Source organism: Bos indicus x Bos taurus, chromosome 16 (assembly GCF_003369695.1).
Source record: "Bos indicus x Bos taurus breed Angus x Brahman F1 hybrid chromosome 16, Bos_hybrid_MaternalHap_v2.0, whole genome shotgun sequence".
NCBI classification, from domain to species: domain Eukaryota; kingdom Metazoa; phylum Chordata; class Mammalia; order Artiodactyla; family Bovidae; genus Bos; species Bos indicus x Bos taurus.
In genome coordinates, this window is record NC_040091.1 from 78,353,641 (window position 1) to 78,371,043 (window position 17,403).

Genomic DNA, 17,403 nt, shown 5'->3' on the forward strand with positions numbered 1-17,403 from the left:
AAATATATCAGAGGGCGATAACAAAGATGTGTGTGTGTGCACACTCAGTCATGCCCAACTCTTTGTGACCCCGTGGACTGTCACCCACCAGGCTCCTCGGTCCATGAGATTCACCAGTCAAGAATACTGGAGTAGGTGCCATTTCCTCCTCCAGGGCATCTTCCTGACCCAGGGATCGACGCCAGGTCTGCATTGCAGGCAGATTCTTTACCACTGAGCCACTTGGGAAGCCCAATACTGAAGACATGTTGTATGAAAACTGTATCTGCCATCTGATTTGTATTAGGTGATGGACGGTGCCGTCACGGGGAGAGTTTGAAGGCTTCTTCTATTCTAATGTAGTGAAGAAACAGTGAAACCAACATTCTCCCCCACCCCTGATCAGACTGAAACCCCAAATCAACTATTCCTGGAAAGTATGAAAAAGTAACGTGGGGCAGAAGGATCCCGTAGTTATGCCCTAACCTAACCTGAACCCCAAACCACAGGAAGTGTTGGCAGCGCGGCCACACGGAGCCCTGGTCTGTTTGTTGACGCTTGGTTCCCCTGTGACACCGTAATTACACAGACTGCGGTGCTGCAAACCCCAGGCTCTCTGCGCCCTACTCCTGGCCAGACTGCTCCTTCAAAGCCTCCCTTTGTGAACTGGACGCACAGCCCAGATGAAACTCTCCAACCCAACCTCCTGCGTTCACTGCAACCTCTCTCCCCGCGGCCTTTCAAGAGGAGGCTTTTCTCCACTCACTTAACACTCACAGGGCACCTGCCACAGGCCCGGCCCCGAGGCAGGGACAGAGTGACCGGCAGGGCCCGTCAGCCTGTGCTGGGCTCCCGCAGGGACATACACCTGCCTGTCATGGGGTAGGGGCAGACTCTGAGAGAGGCGACCACCGCGGGCCGAGGGCCCTGCAGGAAGTTTGGGGTTTACCTTAGCCGAGGAGCAACACTGAGTCCTTCTAGATGAGACAGACTGCACGGTGGCAAAACGGAGGCTGGGAGGAGAGGAAGGCAGTTAGTGGAGAGACCAAGGGACTTTTCTTGGGGTGACTGAGAACCCAGCCACCTGCTGAAACGGGGAGAATTCGGAAGGATCGGGTTTGGGGGCTGGGAGGTCTCACCCCTCTGCTTTCTAAAAGCTTTCTGAAAGCTCCCCTCCTGTTTTGGGCCCCAGGGCGTCTGGCTCCGGCCCTGCCCACGTGTCTCTTGGTGGGTCTCCCAAGCATCTACAGGCCCCAAAGGGAATGCTCTAGAAAGGGCTCCTCTCCTCGCCAAGTCCTGCCATGCTCCTGGAAACCCTCTGGATCCGAGGGGCTGCCACCCATGCCCTCACCCCTCCGAGTTCCTAACACCCCGCTCGGCACCGTCCGACCGGCCCCCACAGCAAGGTCGGCCTCTGGACTAAACCCCGCTGCCTCGGCCTCCACCTCCCGTTCCATCCCACCCACACCCGCGGCTCTCCTGCCCCAGGGCTCTCTCCTCTCCCTGCCCGTCTGACATCCTTCCCCACGGCAGTTCCGTCCTGCCGCCTGGCCAGGGGGTGCCACCTGCCCCGCGGTCGCGGTGGTGCCCAGGCCTGGCCTCCTTTCCTCGAGGCCATGCTGCCTGCCTGACGTCCCCAGCCCCTCCCCCGGAAACTCCCAATCCCCCCTCATCACTCCGGGCTGCTGCCCTCTGTCACTTGACTTTAACTAAGGTCAAGAGGAAGGGCCACGTCTGAGTCTTAGCTTCTCCATCAGCTAGTGGAGCCTGGCACGCAGTCCGACTGTTACAGGTGATACCCTACCTTGAACATGGACATACTGAAAGGGAAGTGATTCTTGAGTTGAAGAGTGACGTCATCATTTTAGCTCTTTCACCAAATTCACCTAGTCTGTTACGTTTGACTGGAAACACCGCCCACCATGAAAGGGACATAAAACTGGCTTCTCACTTGCGGGGACTGGCTTCACGTGGATCTACTTTTGCTCCCCCTGCAACCAGGGGCGTAAATCTGCAGCATCCCTGGCTGGTTAGGATCCACTTGGCAGCACAGAATACTGAATCATCGACTTGTTAGAAACGTTAAGGTATGTTTCCCTTTTTTGGGCAATTTTAAAATAAAAAGCTAATATTGAAAATTATTAAAAGTGTGTGGCATTAAACCTGCTAGAAAAGACTGATGTCTGTGTTATCAGCATGTTAAAGTGGGAAGTCTCAAAAGTGAGGCCAACCTGTTACATGTAATTATGATATTACTATTCATCTTATACAGGTATCTTAAGCAATTTGTTTTGCTAGAAATTCTCAACTGTCCTAGTTGAACTAAATCCTTAAGCAATAAAAAGTATGAGCTGCCTCTTAATGAGATAATGATGACAAGGTGCTGCTTTGCATTGAGAAGCATCTATATCCTCCAAGATGAGGTGTTTTATGCCTGACATCCACTCATGTGGAATACTGAAGTCAGACCCCAAATACTAGCAACAAGTTTTGTTTTCCTTTCTACTATTTGTGGGGAAAGATTGAGTGGGAGAGCTGACTATATAATGAGAAGTCCCAGAAAAACCAGTCATCAGATTATCATCACAAGCAGCAAAAAACCACATGACATTTTTGTTCTTAAAAATATTCTCTATCTTCAATTTCCCAGTTCATCCTCTAAGCAAGTCTTAAACAGCTTCAGAAAGATTCAATAGACGACAAATCAAAAAATACAGTTAATGTGTAATAAACACTAGTTTCTACTCTTGACTATGTCATTTTCTATTTTCTCTCTAAATTAGTTATTCTGAAAACAAACTGCATGGTATTATAAACAACCCTGATACCATTATACAACTCCCTTTTCTAAGAAAATTGTATTTTCTCTTATCTACTTATTAGTATTTATTAAGAATGCTGTGATGAATAACAAGAAGACAAATTTCTCTATAAATTGTTATATTTTGGGGAAACAAAATGTGGAAGGTGGTCATAATTATACTAAATTTCCTTTATATTCATCATGCCAATGGAAACCACAAAAATAATCCAACATTGTAGAGGTAGAAAACAATTTACTTTCTCATGTTCTAAAATGTCCTTTCCTCAAAAAACCTTTTCCAGTGTACAAACTGCAACATTAGCACTATCCGCTATACACACTGCGAACTGCCCACACGGCTGAGCACAGCGGCACCAGCACCGCCGCAGGCTGGGATCACAACAGGGACGGGCAGAGTCTAAGAAAGAAAGGGTGAAAACAGAAACCTTCACTCCCATACATCCACTCAGCACACTTCTGCCAAGTCAACCTCTTTCAAGTAAGGCCACAGGCCTTACCTGTCACAGAGCAATTTCCTGTCCCCGCTCTGACAGTCACAGTAGTCCCGAGACCCAGGCAGGCACCCATTTTATACTTACGGGGAGAAGTCATCCAGAACAGCTTAGCAGAGGCTTGAAGCCCTGCTGCCAGGAGCTGCTCAAAGAACTCACGCCTCTGGGACCTGGGGCTCAAGCTCTGTCTGTCCATTTCCTGGAAGCCCGGCACCAGCTGGGCAGGGAGCCCCATGGAAGGTGGAGGGGGTCTGGGCTGGGCTACACTCACACGGCCGCTCTGCCCTTTCCACCGTCTCTGTTCACCAGTAAGATGAGGGGATTATGATGCTGCCTTCCAGGCTTGTCGGGAGAACTAAATGAGGCGAAGTATGCCAGCTCTTATACAAAGTAGGTGTTCGGTAATTGGTAACGGCTCACCACCACAAAAGCCAGCAGAACCTCAGGAACGGGGTTCTTCACCCAGTTCAGGACACGTGCTTGGGGTGACAGGGCACACATCAATCGGGCTCCTGGGGGTTCACGCAGCTCCAAAATCAGACATTCGGGCCGATGGAGCACAGTTCCAGGTCACCTGTAATAACCTGCTCCTCCCAAGATGACAGGCCCCCTCCCTGCTCCATGCATGTCCAGAACGGCTGCTGATCTGAAGCAGTGATTTGCACGCCACACGTGAAGGGGTTATCAGATAACACACACAGCTGAAGGCTGGTCTTTAAGGGACATTTCCTTTTTAAAGAGAAGAGAGTCTTGGAACAAAAGGGAGATTAGTTATCTCTTCCTTCACTAGTTTGTGTTTTGATGCTTTCAATATAAACATGAAATTAATATAAATAAGGAATTTTAGCTAACTACAAATAGATTTATTCTCATTAAAGAAACTAGGCTGATCCCAAACTCTGAATATCACATAATAATCCTAAACCCATCACCATGGTGAGCCAGAAATTGTCCAGCATGCACCAGAATCGTTATAGTGCTGAGTCAAATCTCCAGATGCCTCTAATACTCCATCAGCGATTTTAATTTAAAATTTAAGAAGCAGGAAGTTCCTTCAATTAACTAGTATCACTGTCAGATAAAACAATGCGAGTAACTGGCTTTAAAACAAGCTTAAAAATGAAATCACTGCATCAGGTAGGCCCAAGGAGGCTTTTGAGCAAAGCTTCTGGGTAAAAATCACCCCGTCTTTGACCACACACAGCCCTGTACGCATCTCTTACACAGAGACTGGTCAGGTTATCTACATATTCCAGGAGCTCCCCTGGCCTGCTCCCTGGTCACCTCAATAGAGGCGGCCTGAGAGACACCTTCTGTGCTGGGAAACCTTTGCTGTGGGGGATGTCTAGCGACATCCCTGGTCTCTTTCCACAAGACGCCAGGAGCAGACAGCCTGGCTCCAAGCTGTGACAACTGCACCTGTCTCCAGAAACCCCCCATCATCCCCCAGAGGGCAGAACAGCTCCGGGCTGGGAACCATTGCCTTTCCTGTCTCTCCTTGGGCGTCGCAGTGCATGGGGCGCGACCTGGCAGGTTAAGGAAGGTCATCAGCTCCAGCCCCTGGGCTGGAGCTCCGTGCGCCGTTTCACAGACAGGAAACTCAGGTTCAGACGATGAAGTCACTTCACTCCCATCCAACGCAGAGCCTCACTGCTAAGTCACGTCCAGCTGTAAAGTTTTCTATCTGGACCTTTCCATAAGGCCAGAAGACCCCTGATGAGAGAAGGCACAGTGCGGCGGGGTAGAGTTCCAAACAAAACAAGCCCCACCAGACTTAGAATCACCAAGGGGTTTCACCACTTCTACCCAACGTGCGGCCTCCCCCGGGTCTCTATGCCTCACCAGGGATGTGGAAACGTCGGGCCCACCCCCAGCACAAGGCACGCGTGCCGACACCCGGGTGTGTCAGCCCTGCGGTCTTACACCCCCACGCGGGACAGCAGCCCCTGCGGGCCTTCCTCCCCCAGGGCCCCCTCCCACCTCCCACACCCCCCGCCAGGCCTCCCTGACTCCCTGCAAGCACACACCCCAGCCCGCAGCCTGCGACGCGCCCGGCCGCCCCGCTCCCCTACTGGGGTGCAGGGCACTCTGTCCTTCATCTCTAACCGCCCAGGACGCTGCCTGGCACCCAGGCGTTTGACTGGTGGATTGACTTTAAAAGCTAAGCCGACTGTAACAGTGGTGGCGACGGACGTCACCGTGTACCGCGTGTACCGAGTCACCACGCTGCACACCAAAAGCGAGGACAAAGTGACATGTCAATTAGGCTCAGTTTATTTAAAAGGTGAACAGAGGAAACCAGAGAAATTCCAATTAAGGCCCTGCGGGGTCGGGATGGAGTTTGATTCTCCCATCGAAGGGAAGCCAAGGAGAAAGTGTGGGAGCCTCAGTGGAAGTCTTAGGGCAGCGCTCCGCAGACATCCCGGAGGCTCTGGCTCCGCTGCATCTTCGACTCGCAGGCCCAGGTGGGCAGGGCTGAGACGCTGCGGGTCTCACATGCCCAGGTGATGCCCACGGCGCAGGTCCACCTTGCACAGCCCGCCCCGGGACAACCACACAGGGCACCTGGGCAGGGTCTTATCAACGCTGCTCCGAAAGGAGACTCGGGGCCACGGAAGACTAACCAGAGTGGCCTGCCCGTGGAAAGCACACTCGTGTGTAACTCTGTACCGCCTGCCTTCTAGCTTCAAAGGCCAAGGAGGTGCACAGAGAGCCTGCGCATCCCAGACTAAACAATCCCAGGTTTACACGACATCTTGTCCACAATGTGATGACCATCTATATACATTTTGGTCTTGTTTGGGCAGTAATATACTGGAATCTGTAATATTTAAAAATATTAAGCTTAATTCCTGATTACCATACAATAAATACTGATGATGAATGTGTCTCATTCAGTGAGGGATAGCAAACGCTCTTTTCCACAGTCACTGAATGCCGCAGGACTGCTTCAGCATCACCTACGGAGCAGGGGACACGGCAGGCCCAAGAGCAGGTGGCGGTCCTCAGTCTGAGGTGGCAACAATGTAACTGTGACTAAAATTAAGAGCAGCACTGAGCATCACCATCTCCAACTTACAAAAGCAGGTTTGCCTCTGAGAGCCTCTGTAACAGGAGAACGCTCCCTTTAGTTTTATTACAAAAGGCAACTTTAAGCAATGCGCAACCATCAAAATGTCTTTAAAAAAAATTACCCCTAATTTAAAATCAAGTGATGCTATATTTCTAACAGAAAAAAATGACTAAAACTTATATTATTTATGGATTAATAAGTTTCAGCTAACCAAGATGTTTGATAGAAAAAAAATGACAGGAAAATCACAGAATTTTTAAGATACCCACTTCCAAAGTGCAAACCAAGTTTATGATTTCTTGGTTCTAATCAAATACCCAATAGTGATTATTCCTAAAAGATAATTCGCTTCACATGTTACTCTCTTCGGTGTTTAACTTTTACCTTCCAACAGAAATTTCTAGAAATGCACTGCAATTTTATCAAGTGAGAACTTTCAGTTTTCTTCAAGATCTTTAACTCACATTTTACCATCAGCCTGACTGGTGCCACCCAACACCTGCGGGTCCCCCGAAAGGTCTCAAGTGGATGTTCTTGAAACACAGGCAGAAACCGTACGTGAACAAAGAATTTCAAACACAGGTGAAGCTCAATTTTCTAGGCATGTTGATCAGAAATGGGTTTTTTCCAAAGCCCAAGTCAAGCTGGGTTCAGGTAGGCAGTGGTTGCTCCCTCTTGACAGGCTAAACTTTCTTCCCCTGTCTTCAGAATCTCAAGAGCTCTGAATATATTAATCTTATTTATTGCTGAGCTACGTACCCACCATCTGTTCTTACTGGTATTTCATCAGAAAATTCTTTCTTTAAGGAATATATTCAGCCCTAGTAATTTGTGTCCTGAATATTTTGTTGGGCAAGGAGTACTGAGGATAAATTTGAGTACCTAAATAACTGTTTACACCTGGCTTTTAAACAAAATCATTAGCTGAAACATGAAAGAAAATTCTACAAATATTTTAAATTTCTTTTCTCACATTCAGTTGCCAAGATTCCAACTGATATTTCAGTACTGAACGTTTTTAACGAACAGTACTTTCAGGCCATTCAAAATGTTTTTGTATTTTAGTTCCAGATGGAGTACTGGTTCAGCTGGGTGGACTGACTGAATATAATCCAGAGGGATCATTGCTTGTTAAATTATAAAACACGCATACAACCTGTCCTCCTTTTCACACGTCATTTACACCAGCATCATCGGCAAAAATACTATTATGTCATTAATAGTCCTCTCCTCTTCTTGCCAAACACCAATTTCAGAGGTTTAGTAAAACTCAGAGTGAACAAAATGAAAGGCTGTGATTTTCTTATTCATTCTATCAGTCTTCTATAGAAAATTTCCCCCAATCTTATTTTGTCTCCACCGTGCACTCCTGTGTCTCCCCGGCAGGAACCCACAGGAACCCACGTCAGCTTGGCACCACTGCCAGTCTTCCCAAGCTGTCTCACTCAGCCCTTCAGGACCCTTCAACGATACAACCAGAGGAAACGCCCTTTAATACCAACCTCCCGGATCCCTCTTCCCTCTACACCTACAGTCCTTCCTTCCTTTTCAAAGACGAATCTGCCGTAACAGTTCTAATACTCTGAACATGTTCTGTTCAACGTTTATAGGTTTTTTATATTCACATAAATCCTTACGTTTATGTGAATATAAAATAGGTTTTTTATATTCACATAAATTCTCAGAGTAAACTATGTTAAATCTAGTCATAGCCTGATTATTTTCCTTACTAATTAAGCAATTTAAAACGTTAGCGAGAAATGGGCTCAGATTTTTCTAAACCTTAAAAGATCAGCTAAATTACCGACACCTCTAAGAAAAACACACAGCTAACTATTCCAAATGTGACTGAGTATAGAAACACCTACAATATCTTAGTGGACTTCATTAAAAACAAGCTAAACGTCTATAACTTCTGCAGGACCGTCTCCCGAATCCAGAGAAATAGAATTCCACAGTAACTTACCTCACAAACACAACCCTCAACAGTATTAACCCCATTTAAAGATGTTCACTGAAGGTCTACTTACAGCAAAAGTGGAAAGTACTGCAAGATCAAGGTTTTTTTAATGTAATCACTAAAAGGCACTTTTACTGTTTGGGCCCCTAAGTAAGAGAGGGCACCTTCAGAAAGGATTTTTCCAGTCCTGCTCTCAAGGTCAAGGCTGTCTACCAGAGTCCCAGAAGGATACCCATTTACAGCTCTCACCACCCTCCATAAAGAAGGAACTCTCAAATGTTTGCACTTGGCTTTCTTGTAGGAAGAGCCTAGTTTATGCACAACCAAACATAAAACAGTTATACTGCTGATCCTGTCACTCAATTTTGCAATCCACTCCTTAAAGAAAAAAAAAACAATCTAAAGTATCACTTTCAGACTTAAAAAATCTGCATCCCCAAAATCAAAACTTGAGTTCCCAACTAAAATTAACTTTCCAATAGATAATGCTTTAAAACAAGATTCTTATTCAAATTAGAAAGAACGGATGAGCCATCACAAGTTAAAATTAAACATTTTGCAATGCAAACCTTAAAAAATAATTAGGGAGTTCCCAACTTTTTACAATCACACTTTTCCACTGTCATAACCAAGTGCGCCTTTATATACTGTACTTGTCATTTTTTCTTTCTTTTGTGGGTTGGGAAGGGCAACTCAAGAGCTTTTGTCTTAATCCCTAAATTCTGTGCATATTCACTTCATCACATGTAACAGTAATTTTGACTCTAATCGTTTTGATGAGAAAGTCACTTAAAATTCTCACCAACCAATGGAAGCTATGTGACTTTGAGTTACTAAAGCAAAGATAACAATATATAAACACAAAGATTAGCCATCTTTTTCCTAGTTGGGAATGTAAACAGAAGTTCACCACGGTTGTCTGTTATTTATTAATTGCTCCACAATGAACTACAGTTCATACCAAAGTACCCAAGGAAGCCTAAACTGAAAAATCACAAAAGAACTGTTTTCCCATCACAGAGCTCCTTTACCCTCTGATCACTTACCCTCCAGGACCCCCAACAGTACTGGGCTGTTTTACAATCCCTACTTCCCCTTCAAATCCTGTTCCCTCTGGCCTCCATTCTAAGAGATCCCTACCTCTCTCCCTGAACACACCACCTCTCCCCACTTCTCCGAAACAGGCAGCACATTTTCCCCTGTGGAGTGTAAGGTCCAAATCATTACATTTTTCTGTGGCTATTCATCTACATTTCCCAAGAAGATACCTATTTCAACACAAAACATGCTTTATTTACAAGGCTTTTATCTTGCACAGTGTATTTCAACCCAGCTAGTCACTCAGGCTACCTGAGGTACAGGCTTCGTGTTATTAAAAACTCACAATTATTCCTTCCAGACAAACAGGCTGTGGGCTTTCATTCTGGCCAATACACTTATGCAGGAAGCTACTTCCGTGCAAGTGAAGAACCACAGTAGTTGACTGTAGTTATTATGCGCTGTTAACACATTTCTTTGTTGATGGAAAAGACTGAACTATTGTCTAGCCTAGCATCTCGACAGTACTTATTATCAGATCAGAAACTGCAAAGAATTATCAATTCTATTCATTATTTGACCAGCTTACCATAAAACTCTATAGCTTTATGTAACCTGAATGTATTCCATAAATGCTAACAGATAAAAGAAATTTTAATACTGAAAACCACTGTTCCATGCTTTTTAAGTATTGCCTATGTTATTTATACGACAAAAGTTCAATGTTTAAACAGCCTTCTAAAGAAAGGACCCTTAACCTGAATTTTTTTTACCATTACCAGGTTTTGGTGGGGGGGAGTTCTTGTGAGCCTATGTGATGGGCTTGTAAATTTTCATGTGCAAATATATTTCTGCTAATGCAGGCGGCGGGGAGACATCCACTCCATAATGAGCTGCCCAGAGTCCATGACCCTAGAAATGCAATGCAACTCTTCCCAAAGGTTCACAAAGAATTCAAATAGAATCTGCTTATGTTACACTCACACAGTCAATACTTTTTGAAAAAGGAAGAGAGGTAAAAACAAAGCAGAAATAATCTGAAAAATGCATGCCCTCTTTACGGTAACGATCTCCTTTAAAACCATATAATCTCAGAGAATTTGGGGGCTTTTGTAGATCTTTTTTTTTTTTTTGATCAAGGGTTAAGGACATAAGAATTCCCAGATGCTGTCTTCATGCTAATGTGCATTTTAAGGAATAAATTATCAAGGAGATAGAGAAATAACAAGTGGAAACTGAAACAACACCGTTGCTCAAAATCTATCAGAAACCGTCTATCGCACTTAGAAGGCACAGCAGGCTGGAGGAGCCCCTCAGAACTGTCCTCGTGAACACCAGACGGCCAACATCCGTGGGCCAGAGCCACGCCGCCTCCCTCGACAACGCGAGGCTGGCAGCAGAGCGCTGACGGAGGAGCCTCGCGTCACATCCCAGAGACGAGCTCCTGTCGTCGCGTCTCAGAGCACACAGGGACCGTGGCACTGTGAAACGGCAGTCTTCAGGCGCAGCTCACTAAAAATGGAGCTCTTTAGTCCAGCAGTCAATTCTTTTCTGAGGGAAATTCTCCAGTTCAGCAAGAACTTAGGAATTCGGAAGCTAAGAACTGTGTGGCCTCAGGAGGCTGGACTGCTCAAACTCACGCAGTTCAGGCTTGAACGCTACTAATGACAAGTGACTACAAAACCAGACACCAGAGGTGAACCAAAAGCTATGCCTCTCTCGTCTGATGAGTGTAATACAGAAAAACTATCTGAGGTAGAAATATTTGTAAACTGCAATTTTAAAAAAAACTTGTACAGATTTTTCCCCCACATTTTTTTTGTTTTCATTATTGAATAAGATTACCTTACAAATCACTAACAGGCAACTGCCAAATTATGGTAGACCTTATCTTGAATTCACAGCAGCGAAGTCCAAATTCAAAGCATATTTCCCTACTTCATAGCCTAATATGTGAGGAGTAAAATCTTAATTTTAAAATTATCATATTCAGATACAGACATTCCATGCAAAGGATAAAAAGGGGGGAGGGTCAGTAGATGAACAAAATTAATGCTAAGGTTAATTAATGTTACGGTTAATCTAGAACAGAGAAATAAGTCACCGGTGCAGAAGACATCATGAGTTGGATTTTAACGCAGCATCAATGAGATTTCACTTAGTGCTCTTGTTCAAGAAAACGACCAAATCTAGGGAATAATCTTGGCAAAGAGAAAACAAATTTACTTTCCCTAATTAAATGGCTCCATGAGTAGACAGCCTCTCTACAGAGAAATCCACGTTTACGCTTAACATGAATGTATCATTTGTCTACATAGTATGATATACGAAAAAAGCAAAGCCTCAAACACCTATTCTACCCTCTAAATTTCAAAGCATAATTTTTCTCACAGATTTTACACACACATACAATTCTTCCCCTTTATCTTTAAAACTTAACATACATACTAACTTTCAAACCTTTTCTGCATCCTCAGTATTTACATGTCTTGGCTCTCTCCCTCTAATATCTATACTCACAACTTCTTGAAACACTGTTAAACTATGATTTAAAAATGTTTTCTTCCCTACTAAAAATGCTCAGGGCCACCTTCGTATCATACTGTTCTTTCATTACAATCTTCTGGGGTTAAAAAGGATGCACCTAGAACCCAGAGATACTGGAATCTGATTTAAAATGAAACCTCAATAAGTAATCTCTCTGGAATAATATTTGGGATGGCTAACCGCATTTCCATGTTCTAACTTCCATACTATTAAGTTTCTATTGTTGCATACGCCTCAATTTGAAGAAAATATTCAACCAATTTTCAAGTAAAATAAAACCTAGAAAACATAAAACACTCAAGTTAAAAACACAGACATAAAATCCCAGTCCCTAAACTGCAGGTTGTATTACTGACGTAAGTATTTTATGAAATGTATTTAAAATAAAAACCTGAAAAATGTGGCTGGATATTAAGTGATATCTCCTTTCTTCGATTTTGTGATTAACAGGTCTTTTATTGGTAGTAAACTAGAGCAAACAATCAGAATAGTACATATGCAGTATTCAGTACACACAATAAAAGTTAAAGGAATTCAAAACCTGTATAAAACAAAACACTGGAGAAAAAAATCATACAGCTCAAGAGATACAGTGGGAAAGGTCCTCTCCATCCTGACTGCAGCTTGTACTCTGCGCCCAACAGGACTGACAGCACTCACCAAGATAACACAGACTTTTAGTGCTGAGTGTATTTAAGAGGATTAAACACGTTTTCTAAGAATCTTGCAATGACAAATAAGTGACACTTTCGCTGGTAAAGCAGACCTTTAAAAGAGGAAAGTGGGGATAGGAAATTAACTATTTTGTAACCATTTTAAATAATTTCTCATTTTCCAAACACTGCTTTCATAACAGAAGTGTTTTACACTTGCACAATATTAATTACTTTATTATACATGGAAGCCTGTGTTAGGCTCATTACACAATAAGACTGCAAACAGCCAGTGGTACTTTTCTGACGTCAGAAGAGTACGTAAGACTGAAACATCACGAAAAGTACATAAAAAACTCATCAGCATAAACATCAAAGTACATTAAAAATATAATCAGGAAAAAAATACAATTGCTAAAAAGTGGTTTAGAGCAGAGCCACTGTCTACCAGTGGCCTCAAATGGCAATTAGCGTTCAAAGCAAGTTTGGATGACTTTACAGGACCCTTCTACAATACTGACTAACGCACCCTTTTAACATGTACATTACACAGGCTGCAATTTCACAAAGAGGTGCTGATGTCATTACTTACTAAAGGAGATACTTTAACCCTCACACTGGCTCTGTCACCAGCTGGAATTACCACCTTATTAATATCCACAGCTCCGAGTATGTGGGGCTTTATAATACATGGACATCTGTGTGGGCTGTTTTTTAAAAAGGGGGAGGGGGGTGTTTGACCTATCGTTTGGTGTTTGGATGCCATAAGGCATAGGAAATGCACGACGAATCATGCATTGGAATGTGAATCATTCTAGAATTAAAACTGTTCAGACAGGGAGCAGAGGGAACCAGGAAGGCCTAGAACTCTTAAGAGAGGACAGGTTAAGAACCAAAATAACAAACTCCCCCAGAGTGTGGGTGACATGTAATAACAGAGACAGAGAACAATGTTTTTAGGCCATGTATAAATACCACACACCCCAAACCTCAAAGGATTATGTAATTCCAACTTGGGTTCTAATACTGGAACCAACCAACCACGTGGGTTTTAACACTGTGCCCATCAGCTCTGGATGGAGTCACAGTCTTCTTACTGTGACTGGGATAAGGAGAGGGTGCTTTTTCTTTTCCTTCTCTTATTAAAGCTATCATTCCAGGCTTTGATCAAAGATCCAAGAATATTTGTTCTACCAGGCTGGAATGAATGTGGTTTGGAAGATCAGAGTACATTTAAAAGCTGCAACAAAATATAGGTAGCCAACATCTCAGAATTTTGGATCAGCCCAGATGGAGACAGCAAATTGAAATGTTTTCGATCTCTTAAATGATGAAACGTGTATCACATCAGCCCAGATAGAGCAATTTGAAATGTTTTCGATCCCTTACTTATGTGATGAAATGTATTATCATACTATCTGTAAATTGGATATTCCATTACAGTGATAACGTACAGAATTCCCATGCGTTATTACACTTTCCTGAGAGTAAAGCAATTAGAATAACCTTAATCCTAGCAACAAAGTTTTTTTTTTGTGGTTTTTTGTTTTGTTTTGTTTTTTTGTATGATTTTTTTTTTTTTTTTTTTTGCATTTAAAACTTTTGGGCTATTCCCTGACAATCTATACATGTAAATTTGATTGCTAAACATTGTCACTTCGAATGTCAAACTATTTTAATCTATTGATTTTGATTAAAAATCATAATACAAACAGAGCTAAAATCACGCTAACAAAATAAACTAAATATGAAAAGTTGCATTGAAAGGGCATTACATTATTCTTAATAGGATCGTGTAGAAACATTCCAATGGCAGTGTTCTCAAAATAAAACAAAATTACATTAGAAGACCTCCAGCCTGGTCACTCCTGGGACCTTACCTGTAACTCTGGCTGGTGGGGGTCTTTACTCTGGTACTACATGGCTCACTAACATCAGACATCATGTTTGTATACCCTGAGAAATCTGACACTGAAGTCCTTGCTCTATGGTCCACTTCTCCATTAGAGTTAGTGATAAAGGTCATTGGCACCCTGCTGCCCGACTTGAACTGAGAACCAAACGCTTGTGCGAAGTTCTCGATCTGGTACGTTGTTCTAGGCTCTACGTCTTTCTGAGGATCTATCTGGCTAGCTAACTCCTGAGATGGAATCTGAAAGCTTGTTGAGGACTCTAAGTTTTTCTGCTGTTCCTTCTGGCTAGTCAGTTTCTGAGATGAAGACTGGAAGGCTGACGACGTCTCTAAATTCTTCTGAGAATCTATCAGGTCGTCCAGCTCCTGGGAAGGTGTCAACTGCTGATGTGTGGCATCCAAAGCGGATAAATAAAGACCTGGCTGAGACCCAAACAACATCCCAAAAGGAGGCTTTGGCAATGAAGATGGCAACACTGAGGTAACAGACTGGCCGAAACCACACTCCAAAGGAGACGTAGTGTATATCTGTTTTTCTGGGAATAAAGTGTGGTTGTGGAGAGGTGAAGACAGGCTGACAAACTGGAAACCGTGTCCCAGAGTAAAACCTGCATTCGTGGATTTTTCAAAAGCCTGTTGGAGGTATTTGGAGTATTCTTGCAACATGCTCGCCTTGTCATTTGAAGGAGTTTGGGTGCCAGGGCTCAAATTTTCCTCTTGAACCAGTTCCGAGTGTTCTCCTGAGGCGTGCAGATCCACTCGTGGCTCCGCTATGCTGAAGGGGTCCTCCTTCTGGCTCTCCGACTTGTTGGAGTACTGATCCAAAATACTCTGTAAAACCTCGTCAGGAATTCCTGACTTGTCATGACAAGACTTAATCTCCGCGTTCAGGGCGGAGGAGTCAATAAGGGACAACGGGGCCTCACTGTCCAGAACACCGACGCCCGCGGACTGAATGACGGACTGCGGGGACACCATGTGCCCCACGCTCACAGAAAAGGCACTGTTGCTGCTGGCGGTTGGCAGGTATCTTCTTTTCTTTGAGAACTGCATGGCATCATCGTAGTTACTGCTTATCTGACCTTGTTTGCCACCTGTACTCTGGAGGAGACTAATGGTCTCCACGCTACTGTTTGACACGATGCCAAGGGAGCCGCTGGGTTTCCCGGACAAGGACTTCTGCCCAACCAGGTCTGGTAACGGTGACACAAAATTCAGGTAGCTTTTATCGGTGCTCTTCCTGCTTCCTTTCTTGAAGATCAGTTTTGGCACCCTCTTCTGGAGCTCGTCTATGTCAGGGCCAACGATGCCTCCACTGGAAGGCACGGCAGGCATTTCTACGGAGTAACTCTGCGTGTTCATACTGGTGGACAGGTGGGATTCATTCGCTTTCCCCGCCTTGGGCTCCTTGCTCTCAACCGCGAGGCTCTTGGACTTCGCTTTTCTCCTCGAAGAACTGGTATTTCCCTGAGACAACACAGCCAGGTTACCCACGCCGCTGTGGCTGCCGGAGGACCCAGGTTCCGCGCCGGGCGCCCCCTTGCCCAGGGCCTCCCCGCACGTGCGCCTGTGCTTCAGCAGCCGGTCAGTCCTGGAGAAGTACTGCTGGCAAGTGTCGCATCTGTATGGCTTTTCTCCGCTGTGCGTGCGCTTGTGCCTCTCCATGTGGTACTTCTGGATGAACTTCATGCTGCACTGGTCGCAGCCGAAGGGCTTCTCGCGGCTGTGGATCTTCTCGTGCCGCTGCAGCAGGTACTTCTGGATGAAGCCCATGCTGCACTGGCCGCACTGGAAGGGCCGCTCGCCGGTGTGGATGAGGACGTGCCGGCGCAGGTGGTAGGAGCTGCGGAACGCCGCGCTGCAGTGGTCGCAGACGTGGGGCTTCTGGCTCGGGGACAGCACGGAGCCCTCCCCGTCCCCCGCCGGCGGCGGCTTGGAAGAGGCGCCCGGCTTCCTCTTGGCTTTGATTCCCTGAGATTCTGGCTTTGGCCTCTTGGCCTTCTTGACGCTCGCGTCCGGCTTGGGCTCCTCGGGGCCGCGGGGGTCGTCAGTCCGGCCGAGCAGCACGTCGCGCGGGTGCGGGTGCTGGTGCGGGGCGGGCGGCGGCGGGTGCAGGGCGCTCAGGTCCTGGATGACGCCCGCGCCGCCCCCGTCCCCGCCGCCCAGCCCCGGCGCCCGCTCGTCGGCCCCCGCGAACAGCCCCCCGTAGTGGGGGTGGGGGGCGCCCGGCGGCTCGTCGGGGTCGGCCGGCTTCTCCTGCTTGATGCTGACCAGCGACTGCAGGAAGCCCCAGGGGGTCCGCTGCGCCGGGAAGGCCGCGCCGGGCGCCGCCGGCTCCTTCTTGAAAGTCACGTCCGGGGCGGGCGCCGGGGGGGGCTCGGCGGCCGGGGCCGCGGCCGGGGCGGCGGCCAGCACGCACTGCGGGGGAGGGGCGGCCGCGCCCGCCGGCCGCGCGAAGCTGGCGACCGGGGGCAGCCGGTGGTTGAACATCACCATGCCCGGCGGGAAGCTAGGCTCCATCTCCGCCCGCCCGCCGCTGCCCGCGCCGCCGCCGCCGCCGCTCAGGAACGCGCTGCCGACTTTCATGCCCCGGAGCAGGCCTGGCTGAGGAGAGGAGAGAGGAGTGGGCCGGCCGCCGGCCGCGGCGCCCCCGCCCGCCCGCCGCCGCCGCCACCCGCGCCCCCGGCCCGCGCCCGCCCGCCCGCCGCCGCCGCCGCCGCCGCCGCCCGCGCCCGCGCCCCGCACTTACGGGTCCCGCCGCCGCCGCCGCCGCCTCCGGTTAATAAAAATAACGCCGTCCTCTCCACAATGGAATTAAAAGCCTGCGCGGCACTGCGCAGCCGCGGCGCGGAGCCTGCCGGGAGCTCGGCGACCCGGCCCGAGGGCCGCGGCGCCGGCCAACGCGCCTGCGCGGCGGCTTCCGCCC

The 17,403-nt window shown here is 46.7% G+C and overlaps 1 protein-coding gene across 2 annotated transcripts; it reads right to left on the bottom strand.

The window, feature by feature from the left end:
* Positions 1-5,548: 5,548 nt before the first annotated feature.
* On the bottom strand, positions 5,549-17,329 carry ZNF281 (zinc finger protein 281). 2 transcript variants are annotated; one of them, XM_027565807.1, is made up of 2 exons: positions 17,227-17,329; positions 5,549-17,081 (listed from the first exon to the last, which is right to left on the bottom strand). In XM_027565807.1, exon 2 carries the CDS (start codon positions 17,061-17,063, stop codon positions 14,442-14,444), a length of 2,622 nt encoding a protein of 873 aa, XP_027421608.1. In that variant the 5' UTR covers positions 17,064-17,081; positions 17,227-17,329; the 3' UTR covers positions 5,549-14,441. The 2 variants fall into 2 exon arrangements, with proteins under 2 accessions (XP_027421608.1, XP_027421609.1); XM_027565808.1 differs by having other exon boundaries at positions 5,549-17,077; positions 17,227-17,328.
* Positions 17,330-17,403: the final 74 nt, after the last annotated feature.